At 48.9% G+C, this 13,077-nt stretch overlaps 1 protein-coding gene across 6 annotated transcripts in view; it reads left to right on the top strand.

Moving 5' to 3' along the window:
* Positions 1-13,077, top strand: part of ARMC9 (armadillo repeat containing 9) — a 173,579-nt gene that overhangs the window by 83,450 nt on the left and 77,052 nt on the right. For all 6 annotated transcript variants that reach the window (XM_058188644.1, XM_058188641.1, XM_058188643.1 and 3 more), the window contains 3 exons: positions 1,469-1,559; positions 1,908-2,031; positions 11,167-11,306. In XM_058188644.1, the coding sequence (XP_058044627.1) occupies positions 1,469-1,559; positions 1,908-2,031; positions 11,167-11,306 (355 nt within the window). The remainder of the gene's footprint in view (positions 1-1,468; positions 1,560-1,907; positions 2,032-11,166; positions 11,307-13,077) is intronic.

The raw sequence follows: 13,077 nt of genomic DNA, 5'->3' as shown, positions 1-13,077 counted from the left end.
CAAACCGGGAACATTTCACCCCTGTTGGAGACCGAGGGCATCTTTAGGAGCCCCGATCTGCAACTGTTGATTTTTTTAAAAAATCCCCCACAAACTCCCCTGCATTACCACGCAAAATAGGGGTGGTCCTTCACTTACCAGCAGTTCCTTTTGTGACCGTTGGAAGATACGACGGCACTGAGAAAAGGGACCTTAGGACCGTTTTTCACACTTAGCGACCGTTGCAGCAACTCCGTGGTCACGCAATCAAAATGCAGGTGCTCGGCAACTGGCCGTCATTTGCAACCTTCTGACAAAGGTGAAGGTGAATGGGGAACCTTGGTCCACTGAACGACCACGTTAAAGCAATGCATGGCGGCACAAGGGTTAGAATGCGTTATTGCAGGCTGACTCTGCCCACAGCCAGCAGTTCGATTCTGACCGGCTCAAGGTTGATTCAGTCTTCCATCCTTCCGAGGTCAGTAAAATGAGGACCCAGATTATTAGGGGCAAGAGGCTGACTCTATAAACTGCTCACAGTTAAAACCTCAGTCGCTATTGCTATTCCTCCCTCCTTCCTTCCTTCCTCCCTCCCTTCCATCCTTCCTCCCTCCCTCCCTTCCTTCCTTCCTCCCTGCCTTCCATCCTTCCTCCCTCCTTCCTTCCTTCCTCCCTGCCTTCCATCCTTCCTCCCTCCTTCCTTCCTTCCTCCCCCCTTCCTCCCTGCCTTCCATCCTTCCTCCCTCCTTCCTTCCTTCCTCCCTGCCTTCCATCATTCCTCCCTCCTTCCTCCCTTCCTCACTCACTCCTTCCCTTCTTCTCTCCCTCCCTCCCCCCCCTCCCTCCCTCTTTCCTTCCCTTCTTCTTTCCCTCCCTCCTCCTTTCTCCCCCCTCCCTTCCTTCTTCCCTCCCTCCCTCCTTCCTTTCTTCTTTCCCTCCCTCCCCTCCCTTCTTCCTCCCTCCCTCCCTCTCCTTCTTCTCTCCTCCTCCCTCCTTCCTCCCTCTTTCCTTCCATTCTTCTTTCCCTCCCTCTTCCTTTCTCCACCCTCCCTTCCTTCTTCCCTCCCTCCCTCCTTCCTTTCTTCTTTCCCTCCCTCCCTTCCTTTCTTCCTCCCTCCCTCCCTCTCTCCTTCTTTCTCTCCCTCCCTCCCTCCCTTCCCTCCTTCCTTCCTTCATGGCAGAAGTGCTATTGCTAAAATCCCAGCTAGTCTCACTTCCCCGGTTAAATCTTGCCCATGGTTATTAAGCAAATCCATGGTCATTAAATGGACCCTGCGATCATTAAGCGAATCCATTGTCATTAAGTGGACCCTGTCGTCGTTAAGCAACTCCATTGTCTGCAACGGACATGTTTTGCCGGAAACTGGCAGTAAGACACCGGGGAGCGGGATATGAGTCTTGAGGGCTATTCGTTGCTTTTGCTGTTATTTCACGTTCAAGTATTCCAGGATTAACTGCGACCCGTTTCAATGTTGGGGTTCCCTTGCAGAGAAGCGTCTTAATGCTGATCCAGTCCAAGTGCGAGGTTGTTCGCCAGTACACCGCCAGGCTCATCAATGGCTTTGCCTCCCTGGCTGAAGGTAAGAGGCGGAGTGTCAAAGTAGCTACCGTATTTCTCCCAAAATACGACCTACCCCGAAAGTAAGTCCTAGCTTGATTTTTATACGTTTGCCCCAATATAAGCCCTGCTGTCAGCGTTCCAGAACAAAATGATGCACCTACTCACATATATGACACAGAGAAACAACACAGTCTAGTTCGGCTGTAGAGATGTACATGGGGAGGGAGGGAGGGAGGGAGGAAGGGAAAACCAGGCAAAATTCGGAAGGCAACTTTAAAAGAGCTTTTGAGGCCTCCATGGCTGCAGCCTCTCTCTCTCTCTCTCTCTCTCTCTCTCTCTCTCTCCATTGCTCTCTGCTTTCTCCCAGGCCGTCTCTACCTTTCCCAGAATCCCCGCTTGCTCCGCATGCTGGAAGGACGGTTGAAAGCGGAAGATAAGTTCTCCCTTACCCGGGAAAACGTCCTGGGAGCTCTGCAGAAACTCAGCCTCAGGTGAGGAACGGAGGTGGGCGGGTGGGTGGGGTGGGTGGGTTGCTGATATTGAGGAGGGGGAGGATCTGGTTGGCTTGGGCTGGGTCATGCTACTGCCTTGCTTCTTTTTCCCAAAAAATAAATGAGGTGCACCAGGGGTGAAATCCAATTTTTTTTACTACCGGTTCTGTGGGTGTGGCTTGATGGGCGTGGCAGGGGAAGGATACTGCAAAATCTCCATTCCCTCCCCACTCCTGGGGGAAGGATACTGCAAAATCCCCATTCCCACCCCACTCCTGGGGGAAGGATACTGCAGAATCACCATTCCCTCCCCACTCCTGGGGGAAGGATACTGCAAAATCCCCATTCCCACCCCACTCCTGGGGGAAGGATACTGCAGAATCCTCATTCCCACCCCACTCCTGGGGGAAGGATACTGCAGAATCCCAATTCCCTCTCCACTCCTGGGGGAAGGATACTGCAAAATCCCCATTCCCACCCCACTCCAGGGGAAGGATACTACAAAATCCCCATTCCCACCCCACTCCTGGGGGAAGGATACTGCAGAATCCCCATTCCCTCCCCACTCCTGGGGGAAGGATACTGCAAAATCCCCATTCCCACCCCACTCCTGGGGGAAGGATATTGCAAAATCCCCATTCCCGCCCCACTCCTGGGAGAAGGATATTGCAAAATCTCCATTCCCACCCCACTCCTGGGGGAAGGATACTGCAAAATCCCCATTCCCACCCCACTCCTGGGGGAAGGATACTGCAGAATCCCAATTCCCTCCCCACTCCTGGGGGAAGGATACTGCAAAATCCCCATTCCCACCCCACTCCTGGGGGAAGGATACTGCAGAATCCCAATTCCCTCCCCACTCCTGGGGGAAGGATACTGCAAAATCTCCATTCCCACCCCACTCCTGGGGGAAGGATACTGCAAAATCCCCATTCCCACCCCACTCCTGGGGGAAGGATACTGCAGAATCCCAATTCCCTCCCCACTCCTGGGGGAAGGATACTGCAAAATCCCCATTCCCACCCCATCCAGGGGAAGGATACTGCAAAATCCCCATTCCCCCCCCCACTCCTGGGGGAAGGATACTGCAAAATCTCCATTCCTACCCCACTCCTGGGGGAAGGATACTGCAGAATCCCAATTCCCTCCCCACTCCTGGGGAAAGGATACTGCAGAATCCCCATTCCCACCCCACTCCTGGGGGAAGGATACTGCAAAATCCCCATTTCCTCCCCACTCCTGGGGAAAGAACACTGCAAAATCCCCATTCCCACCCCACTCCTGGGGGAAGGATACTGCAAAATCCCTGTTCCCTCCCCACTCCTGGGGAAGGATATTGCAAAATCCCTGTTCTGACCCCACTCCTGGGGTAAGGATACTGCAAAATCCCCATTCCCTCCCCACTCCTGGGGGAAGAATATTGCAAAATCCCCATTTCCACCCCACTCCTGGGGGAAGGATATTGCAAAATCTCCATTCCCACCCCACTGCTGGGGAAAGATTATTGCGAAATCCCCATTCCCTCCCCACTCCTGGGGGAAGAATATTGCAAAATCCCCATTCCCACCCCACTCCTGGGGGAAGGATATTGCAAAATCCCAATTCCCTCCCCACTCCTGGGGGAAGGATATTGCAAAATCCCCATTTCCTCCCCACTCCTGGGGGAAGGGTATTGCAAAATCTCCATTCCCATCCCACTCCTGGGAGAAGGATACTGCAAAATCTCCATTCCCACTCCACTCCTGGGGGAAGGATACTGCAAAATCCCCATTTCCTCCCCACTCCTGGGCGAAGGGTATTGCAAAATCTCCATTCCCATCCCACTCCTGGGGGAAGGATACTGCAAAATCCCCATTCCCACCCCACTCCAGGGGAAGGATACTGCAAAATCCCCATTCCCACCCCACTCCTGGGGGAAGGATACTGCAGAATCCCCATTCCCACCCCACTCTGGAACCAGCCAGAGGTGGCATTTGCCAGTTCTCCGAACTACTCAAAATTTCTGCTACCAGTTCTGCAGAACCTATCAGAACCTGCTGGATTTCACCCCTGAAATGCATTCCAAGGAAGTTCTGCACCCCAGTTTTCTTACAAGGATATCTGGAAAGAGACCCATCTTGGTGACCCAAAGCAATCTTAAGAGTCAGGACATCCAGTAGTCCTTGACTTATGACCACAGTGGCGCGCAGAATTTCCACTGCTAAGCGAGACAATTGTTAAAGTGAGTTTTGCTCCATTCTGCCCCCTTTCTTGCCACGGCAGTTAAGTGAATCACGGCAGTCGTTAAGTTAGGAACACGGTTGTTAAGTGAATCTGGCTTCCCCATTGGTTTTGCTTGTCAGAAGGTCACAAAAGAGGATCACGTGACCTTAGGACACAGCCACTGTCATAAATATGACTCAGGTGCCAAGCGTCTGAATTTTGATGAAACAAACGTAGGGATGCTGGAAAGGTTGTAGGTGTGGAAAACTCTGGTAAGTCACTTTTTTAGGTGCCCTTGTAACTTCGAATGGTCACAAAGCAAATGGTTGTAAGTCAAGGACTACATTTATTATTTAATGGTCTGCTAGCTTTCAATCTTGAAGATACAGAGTCATCTTGATATGGGATCATTGCTGCTTTCTGAGCTTGTCTTTCTTTCTTTCTTTCCTTCTTCCCTTCCTTCCTTCCTTCTTTCGGTCTCTCTTTTTCTTTCCTTTCTTCCTTCCTTTCTGTCTTTCCTTCCTTCTTTCTTTCTTTCTTTCTTTCCTTCTTCCCTTCCTTCCTTCCTTCCTTTCTGTCTTTCCTTTCATCTTTCTTTCTTTCCTTTGTTCCTTTGTCTTTCCTTCCTTCCTTCTTTCTTTCTTTCTTCTTTACTCTTTCTTTCTTTCTTTCTTTCTTCCCTCTTTTTCTTTCTTTCCTTCCTTCCTTCTTTTCCTTCCTTCCTTTCTGTCTTTCCTTCCTTCCTTCCTTCTTTCTTTCTTTCTTCTTTACTCTTTCTTTCTTTCTTTCTTCCCTCTTTTTCTTTCTTTCCTTCCTTCCTTCTTTTCCTTCCTTCCTTTCTGTCTTTCCTTCCTTCCTTCCTTCCTTCTTTCTTCTTCTTTACTCTTTCTTTCTTTCTTTCTTCCTCTTTCTTTCTTCCTTCCTTCCTTCTTTCCTTCCTTCCTTTCTGTCTTTCCTTCCGCCTTTCTTTCCTTTGTTCCTTTGTTCCTTTGTTCCTTTGTCTTTCCTTCTTTCTTTCTTTCTGACTTTCTTTCTTTCTCTTTCTTTCCTTCCTTTCTTCCTTTCTCTTTCTTTCTTTCTTTTATTTGTCCTTCCTCCTTCCTTCCTTCCTTCCTTCCTTTCTGACTTCCTTTCTTTCTTTTAATTTTTTTTCCTTTTTCAAAAAAAGGTATTTGTTACAAAGGAGTGAATCCGTGAGATACAGCTAAACTAACTGATCTAATTTTAAATAAAAGAATCGCTCCAATTTCACTTCCACTTCAAAACTGCTTCCTGCATTTTGTGCTGGAGACAGAAAGAAATGAAAGGGGGACTTTGGTGCCGATTTGCTGATTAGATCGATTGGTTGCTATAGCAACGGCAAGCGTATATTAAGTCTGCAAAAGTAAACATGCCACTGGCTGTCCTGTTGCTATCTTCATTCTACTGCACTGAACAGTGTTGGGAGATAAGGCTTTTTTTCTTTTTTCCTTTAACCCCCACTTCTGCCTGCCCCTTTTCTCCTTTCCCCGCTGCCCCGCTGTCTTTATTTCCACGTGTATTTTATACTTCGCTAACTTTAAGGAAAATAATAATAATAAAAAAGGAACGAATCGAAAAAAGGATAGATTATTTCATTTTGTCACAACAGTATACACAAACATTGTCATAAATAAAACAACATATCATGAAGAAAATATATATATATATATATATATATATAAGTAAAAAAATATGCATCAGCTATATTAATTTGATACAATGAAGGGAACAATAGGACAGGAACGGTAGGCACTTTTGTGCTCTTATAGTCCTCTTAGGAATGGGGTGAGGTCAATAGTACTTACGGGACCGCCTGCTGCTACCTTATGCCTCCCACCGACCCGTACGCTCACACAGAGAGGGACTTCTCAGGGTGCCGTCCGCCAAACAATGTCGGCTGGCGGCCCCCAGGGGAAGATCCTTCTCTGTGGGGGCTCCTACTCTCTGGAATGAACTTCCCCCCGGTTTACGCCAAATATCTGACCTTCGGACCTTCCGTCGCAAACTGAAAACATATTTGTTTGTTCGCGCGGGGCTTTCTTAAATTGGGGAGATTTTAAATTTAATTTTTTAGTTTTAAATTGGGGTTTTTTAGATTATATATTTTAATTTATCGGCCTAACTGTATAATAAGTTTTTTAATCTATTTTTAATTGTATATTGTTTATTTTTATCTTGGCTGTACACCGCCCTGAGTCCTTCGGGAGAAGGGCGGTCTAGAAATCTAATAAAATAAATAAAATAAAATAAATAGTAGACAGTTTTTGGTTAAAGCTTTTAGGATTATGAGAAGAGACCACAGAGTCAGGCAGTGTGTTCCAAGCGTTAACAACTCTGTTACAAAAGTCATATTTTCTGCAATCGAGTTTGAAGCGGTTGACATTAAGCTTGAATCTATTTTTTGCTCTTGTAATATTGCGATTGAAGCTGAAGTAGTCTTTTACAGGAAGGACATTGCAATAGATGATTTTGTGTGTTAAACACAGGTCATGTCGAAGTCGACGGAGTTGTAAGTTTTCTAATCCCAGGATTTCAAGCCTGGTGGTATAAGGTATTTTGTTGTTTTCGGAGGAGCGAAGAACTCTTCTAGTAAAATATTATGGCCAGTTCTATCTCTTTCTTTCCTGTGGGATTTCCAAAGGCCCTAAATAAATCAACACTTTCCCTAATGCACAAACTTCCTAAAACTAGATCCTTTATTTGCCGGGAAGATACGACTTCCTCTCTTGAGTAGGTTAAAAGCAATCGCTCTCAGAGAGAGTGGGAGAAACACCTGAGTTTGAATTTGCCTTCCTCCCCTACTTAGAAACTAAAGCCTGAGAACAGGTCAGTCGTGGTGAGACCAAAAAAATGCCACTGCTTGCTGGAAAAATTACTGGTGTATTTCTTTGCCCTAAACTGGTTTCTGCTGGGATTGCCAGCATGGCTTCCGTAGCACCCACCTCGCCTCTTGTCTGAAACGGTATAGGATCTCCTGCTTGAGCAGGGGGCTGGACTAGAAGACCTCCAAGGTCCCTTCTAGTTCTGTTCTGATTCGGATTCTGACCTTCCACGTGGGTGGGGTTCCAGTAGAAGAGGGTGTCGGTAGCTCAGAATTGAACTGTGGGGTCCTTGGCGCTCTCTGAGCTTGGCCAGACATTTCATTACCCAGTTAGGTAACGTCATCGGCGCTGCAAGGGAGTGGGGATTGCGGGGAGGAGAAGGAAGAGGAGGACTTGGTGCTCTTTGAGTTTGGTTGGGGGTCTTTTTTGCAGACGTTTGATCACCCAACTAGGTTGCATCGTCAGTGCTAAAAGAAAGCGGGATTATATTATATATAAACAAAGAGCAACCCCCTCCTTTCCAGCATTGAGGATGTTACTTAGTTGGGTTATGAAACATCTGCAAGGAAACCAGAGAGTACTAATAACCCCACAGTCATTGTCTTCCTCCTCCTCTTCCTCCTCCTCCTCCTCCTCCTCCTCCTCCTCCTCCTCCTCCTCTCTCAGCAAACCATTCTCCCTTCTAGCACTGCTAATGTTACCAAGTTGGGTCCTGAAACGCCTGCAAGAAAACCACCCAGTTCAGGGAGCACCAAGGACCCCACATTTCTCTTCCTCCTCCTCCTCCTCCTCCTCCTCCTCCTCCTCCTCCTCCTCCTCTTCACACAACCCACTCCCTTCCAGCACTGATCGTACTACCTAGTTGGGTCATGAAACATCTGCAAGAAAACCACCCAGTACAGGGAGCACCAAGGACCCCACAGTCCTCCTCCTCTCCTGCCCCTCCCCTTTCCCCCCTCCCCATTTCCCTCCCTCTCCTTCACTGCACAAACCCCAATCCCTTCTCGCACTGATGAAGATACCTAGTTGGGTCATGAAACATCTGCAGTGAAACAGGACTTCCCTATTTCTGGAGTCCTTGTCTAAAGACCCCCCAAGGGCTGGAAGCCCCATGGCTTAATTTTGACCAACTGCCCTCAGATGCTGCCCTCTTTCCTTCATCTGTACTGGTAGTCCTCGACGTATGACCAAAATTCCTGTTGCTAAGCAAGCCCAACATTTCTGCTACTAAGCGAGACAGTTGTCAAGGGCCTTTTGCCCCATTTTACGACCTTCCCCGCCACAGTCGTTCAGGTGAATCGCTGCAGTTGATAAGTTAGTAACCCCCCGGTTGTTAAGTGAATCTGGCACAGCATTCATTCCCCACGCTGTGACCCCGGGACCCAGCAACAGGTCATAAATATGAATCCCTTTCCAAGCATCCGAATGTTGATCCCAGGGTCACAGGGATGCTGCGAAGGCCGTAACTTCGAAAAACGGTCCCAAGTCACGTCTTTCAGTGCTGTCGTAACTTAGGACGGACGCTAAACGAACCAGACTACCTCTGTACCGAAACCCATTAAACCACACGGTGACGTGCACCAGAGATCCTTCCAAGTCTGCTGGCATTGCCGGGTGGTGGCAATCTGGTGCAAGGCACGTGTCGGGAGTGAAGAGTTAAACAGGTGATCTGAGTGAAAGGTTAAGTAGCCACCCGAGAACAGAACAGGTGAGCTTAGCGGTATCAGCTGAGTTTAATAGCAAGAAGTTCTGCGTTTTGGGCAATAAATGTGTCACTTTTTTTCTCACTCTTTACGGCTTATCGTTCCCGGTAAGGAAAGAAGGACGGTTGCGTAATTATGATCAAATGTTCCTGCCTGCTTGGTGAAACATTAACCGGGCCGCTATCAAATCCTCCGTCTATGAGCTCAGCACCCGAGCTCAGCCCAAAAAAGTTCTCTCTCTTTTCACGGATTCCGGTTTCCTTCCGGAGCAGAGAACTATCGTAGGGCTATTTCTCTGAGTCAGGTTGTCTTAAAAAGTCAGGCGTCCACAATCCACGGGCCGTGGCCCACTCCTGGGCCGTGGTCTGTTCGAAACCGAGCCGCAGGAGAAATAGGAAAGCGCGCACGAGCGGAGGGCACTTGCGTTCATGCATGAATCTCCATTCGCATGAATGGAGCTGCTGGCGCAAGCACCCTTCGCTCGAGTGAGGGGAGCTAAGTGCCTTCCGCTCGAGCAAGTGGAGGTTCATCCGCTCGTGCAAGCACCCTGCAGTCATGAGACCACCCTCTGCTCGTGCATGAAGCTCCATTCGCGTGAGTGGAGGGCGCCCGCGCCCGCACCACTCACACAAATGGACCAGTGTGCGCCCATGCGCCTGTCACTCCCAGGCCCCAACACTGGCACCGGGCCAGGCTGCGAAGCTGGAAAAGTTGGGGGGCCCGCTGGTTTAAGTTGACTTTCTCCCACAGTTGGGGGCCCAAACTCTCTTGTGAAAGTTTTTTGTTTGTTTGTTTGTTTTTGTTTACATTTATACCCCGCCCTTCTCCGAAGACTCAGGGCGGCTTACAGTGTGTAAGGCAATAGTCTCATTCTATTTGTATATTTTTTACAAAGTCAACTTATTGCCCCCCCAACAATCTGGGTCCTCATCTTACCTACCTTATACCTTATAAAGGGTGGAAGGCTGAGTCAACCTTGGGCCGGGCTCGAACCTGCAGTAATTGCAGGCTCTGTGTTCTAATAACAGGCTTCTCTATTGCCTGAGCTATCCCGGCCCAGTTTTCAGCGGGTCGCAAAGGAGTGCGGCATTTGTCAAGTGAGTTTGGCTCCATTTTACGACCTTTCTTGCCACCGTTCTTTAAGTGAATCACTGCAGCTCGGGGGGGGGCGGGGGGAGCGATTAGAAGCAGAAGCGTTCGAAAGGAAGATACTGGCTGAATGCCTCTTCTGCATTGTTTTCAGTTTTGTCTTTAACAAGCGCAGAGAAGAACAACAAAGATGATTTAGGGGGCTGGAGGCTAAAACATACGAAGAACCGTTGCAGGATTTGGATATGTCCAGGTTAATGAAAAGAAGGACTAGGGCTGACATGATAGCAGCCTTCCAATATTTGAGGGGCTGTTACAAAGAAGAAGGGGTCCACGCACCGGAAGACAGTGAATCATGCAGTTGTTAAGTTAGTAACAAAAAAGCCAACACAGTTCTGGGCTGCATCAACAGAGGGATAGAATCAAGATCACGTGAAGTGTTCATACCACTTTATAATGCCTTGGTAAGGCCACACTTGGAATCCTGCAGCCAGTTTTAGTCGCCACGATGTAAAAAAGATGCTGAGACTCTAGAAAGAGTGAAGAGAAGAGCAACAAAGATGATGAGGGGACTGGAGGCTAAAACATATGAAGAACGGTTGCAGGGACTAGGTATGTCTAGTCTGATGAAAAGAAGGACTAGGGGAGACATGATGGCAGTGTTCCAATATCTCAGGGGCTGCCCCAAAGAAGATTTGGAGGTCAAGCTATTCTCCAAAGCACCTGAGGGTAGAACAAGAAGCAATGGGTGGAAACTAATCAAGGAGAGAAGCAACTTAGAACTAAGGAGAAATTTCCTGACAGTGAGAACAATTAATCAGTGGAACAGCTTGCCCCAAGAAGTTGTAGGTGCTCCAACACGAGAAGTTTTTAAGAAGAGATTAGATAATCAGTTGTCTGAAGTGGTGTGGGGTTTCCTGCCTAGGCAGGGGGTTGGACTAGAAGACTTCCGAGGTCCCTTCCAACTCTGTTATTCTATTCTAGTAACACAGTTGTTAAATGGATCTGGCTTCCCCAATGACTTTGCTTGTCAGAAGGTCACAAAAGGAGATCACATGGCCCCAAGGACACCACAACCGTCATAAATAGGAGTCAGTGGCCAAGCATCTGAATTTTGATCATGTGACCGACCATGGGGATGCTGTAACGGTCGTAAGTGTGGAAAATGCTTCTAAGTCAATGTTTTCAATGCCATTGTACAGTCACCAAAATGAACTGCTGTGAGTTGGAGTATAACATTATATATTGGAACAGAATTAGAATACTGTAGTTATATTTGTGTTTTTCTGAATTCACAGGCGGGCTTTGCAGTCGACCATGATTAAGGATGGGCTCATACCATGGTTGGTGGAGGCCCTGAAGGATACGGACTCCATGTCTGATTACACCCTGGCTTATTCAGTCGCTTTGCTCATGAACCTCTGCCTTCGGAGCTCAGGTATTCTGCGTTACTGGGGCTGCGATTGAAAAACAGGTCTTGGAGAAAGTATAAACCAGTGGTAGTCAACCTGGTCCCTACCGCCCACTAGTGGGCGTTCCAGCTTTCATGGCGGGCGGTAGGGGTTTTGTCCGATACTGAAGCACTTTCCTTTTTTTTTTAATTTAATCGACTTTTAAAAAAAAATTCATAGCATTATTTAAAAACATTTTCATTAGGTTTTCATAAAATCCCCCGTGACCATTTAAATTTCTGAACATATACGATTTGTATCGCCCGCGCATAAGTTTATAGTTCACGTTACGTAAGTGAAACTAAATGGCGCTATAGTGCGACCGCAAACAAAAGAGCCTCGTCCCAGAATAGCTTGCGCATCTCCTCCCACACCACCCAGCTGTAACAGACAAGCAGAGCTGGTAGCCGGCGCCCCCCCCCCCCACAACCCAATCCACGATGCGCGAGAGGCATGCGCATTGATACACTTTATAAATCACCATTACTGTGGAACCGGTGGGCGGTTAGAAAATTTTACTACTAACAGAAATACAAAAGTGGGCGGTAGGTATAAAAAGGTTGACTACCCCTGGTATAAACCATCAACTACACCTATAGAGATTCTCCGTCATCCAGGCCATGGTTCTCCCAAAGGTGCTCATCCAAGACGCTTCTTCCGCTCTTGACTGGACGGAGGGGAATGGAAGGATTGATACTCCTTGCAGACAGCTGGTCATTTGCATCCTTTTAGAGCAGTGTCAGCAAACCTGTTGTGTCTCGTCCGATCTCACCACAGCCTTCTTATCTGCTTCTGAACACGGAGGAATGTCCTAGTATGCCTCCCAGCCCCAGCCCTGGCTCCATGCCCAGACAGGCTGAAGAGGAGGAAGTATCTCCAGCCCCCAGCTCTGGCTCCATGCCCAGGCAAACGGAGCAACTAGACCCCTCCCCCTCCTCCACAGCATGTGAGCCTGAGGGAGGTCAATTGCCAACAGCTGCTGACTGGAGTGACCCTCGCGTCAGAAGACTTGATAGACGGAGGCAACAGAAGGAAGGGAGGGGCAGGCCTGGATAAGTGCTGCGTCATGGAGCCACACCCCATGGCCTATATAAAGGACCTGCTTTCTGGCATTCTCTGAGTCAGGGAAAGTCTAAACATATCTTGCTGAAGTCACTTTCTGGTCTCCTGCCTGCCCTGAGGACTTTGCTAGGACTTTGGCAGAGCTGCAGAGGCACGCCTGATTCGGATTTCCCTGACCCGGCCATCAGCGGAGGAGTGGGACACGACAAAACCTAGGGCACGCGTGCTGCTTCCATCCCGCGAAGAATGCACGGCCTCACTGCATCCTCTTCCTCGTTCCTGTCATCACACGTCAGCTGGTCGTTGCGCGCACGGGAGCGGCGGAACCCCAAAGAGCGGCATTCCAGCACACATGCACAGGCCAGCCCCCGACCTTCCGGGTTGACGTTGCATGCATGCGCGATGGCCAGCTGTTAGTCGGGGGTGGTTTCATGTCAGTATCCGGGTGTTTGGGTGCTGGCTTGCACATGCGCGATGGTCCACTGCTCTTCCGGGTATTGCCGCTCCTGCGCGTGCGAAGGCCAGCGGGGCCGCGCATACCTCTCGGGATGGTTTCGCCTGCACATAGGCCAGCACGCGGGAACGTCGAAGGTTGGCCATCAAGGTTTTAGAGGGTCGTTGAGGCCACTTGGAGGTTTGTCTGTGTCCTCAGGGTCACCTGAGTGGTGCAAATGGGGGGGGTGGAGCCTTCTTGGA

Source organism: Ahaetulla prasina, chromosome 6 (genome assembly GCF_028640845.1).
Source record: "Ahaetulla prasina isolate Xishuangbanna chromosome 6, ASM2864084v1, whole genome shotgun sequence".
Lineage (NCBI taxonomy): Eukaryota > Metazoa > Chordata > Lepidosauria > Squamata > Colubridae > Ahaetulla > Ahaetulla prasina.
The sequence above is the reverse complement of the archived record's forward strand: the minus strand, read 5'-3'. Positions and strand labels throughout refer to the sequence as shown.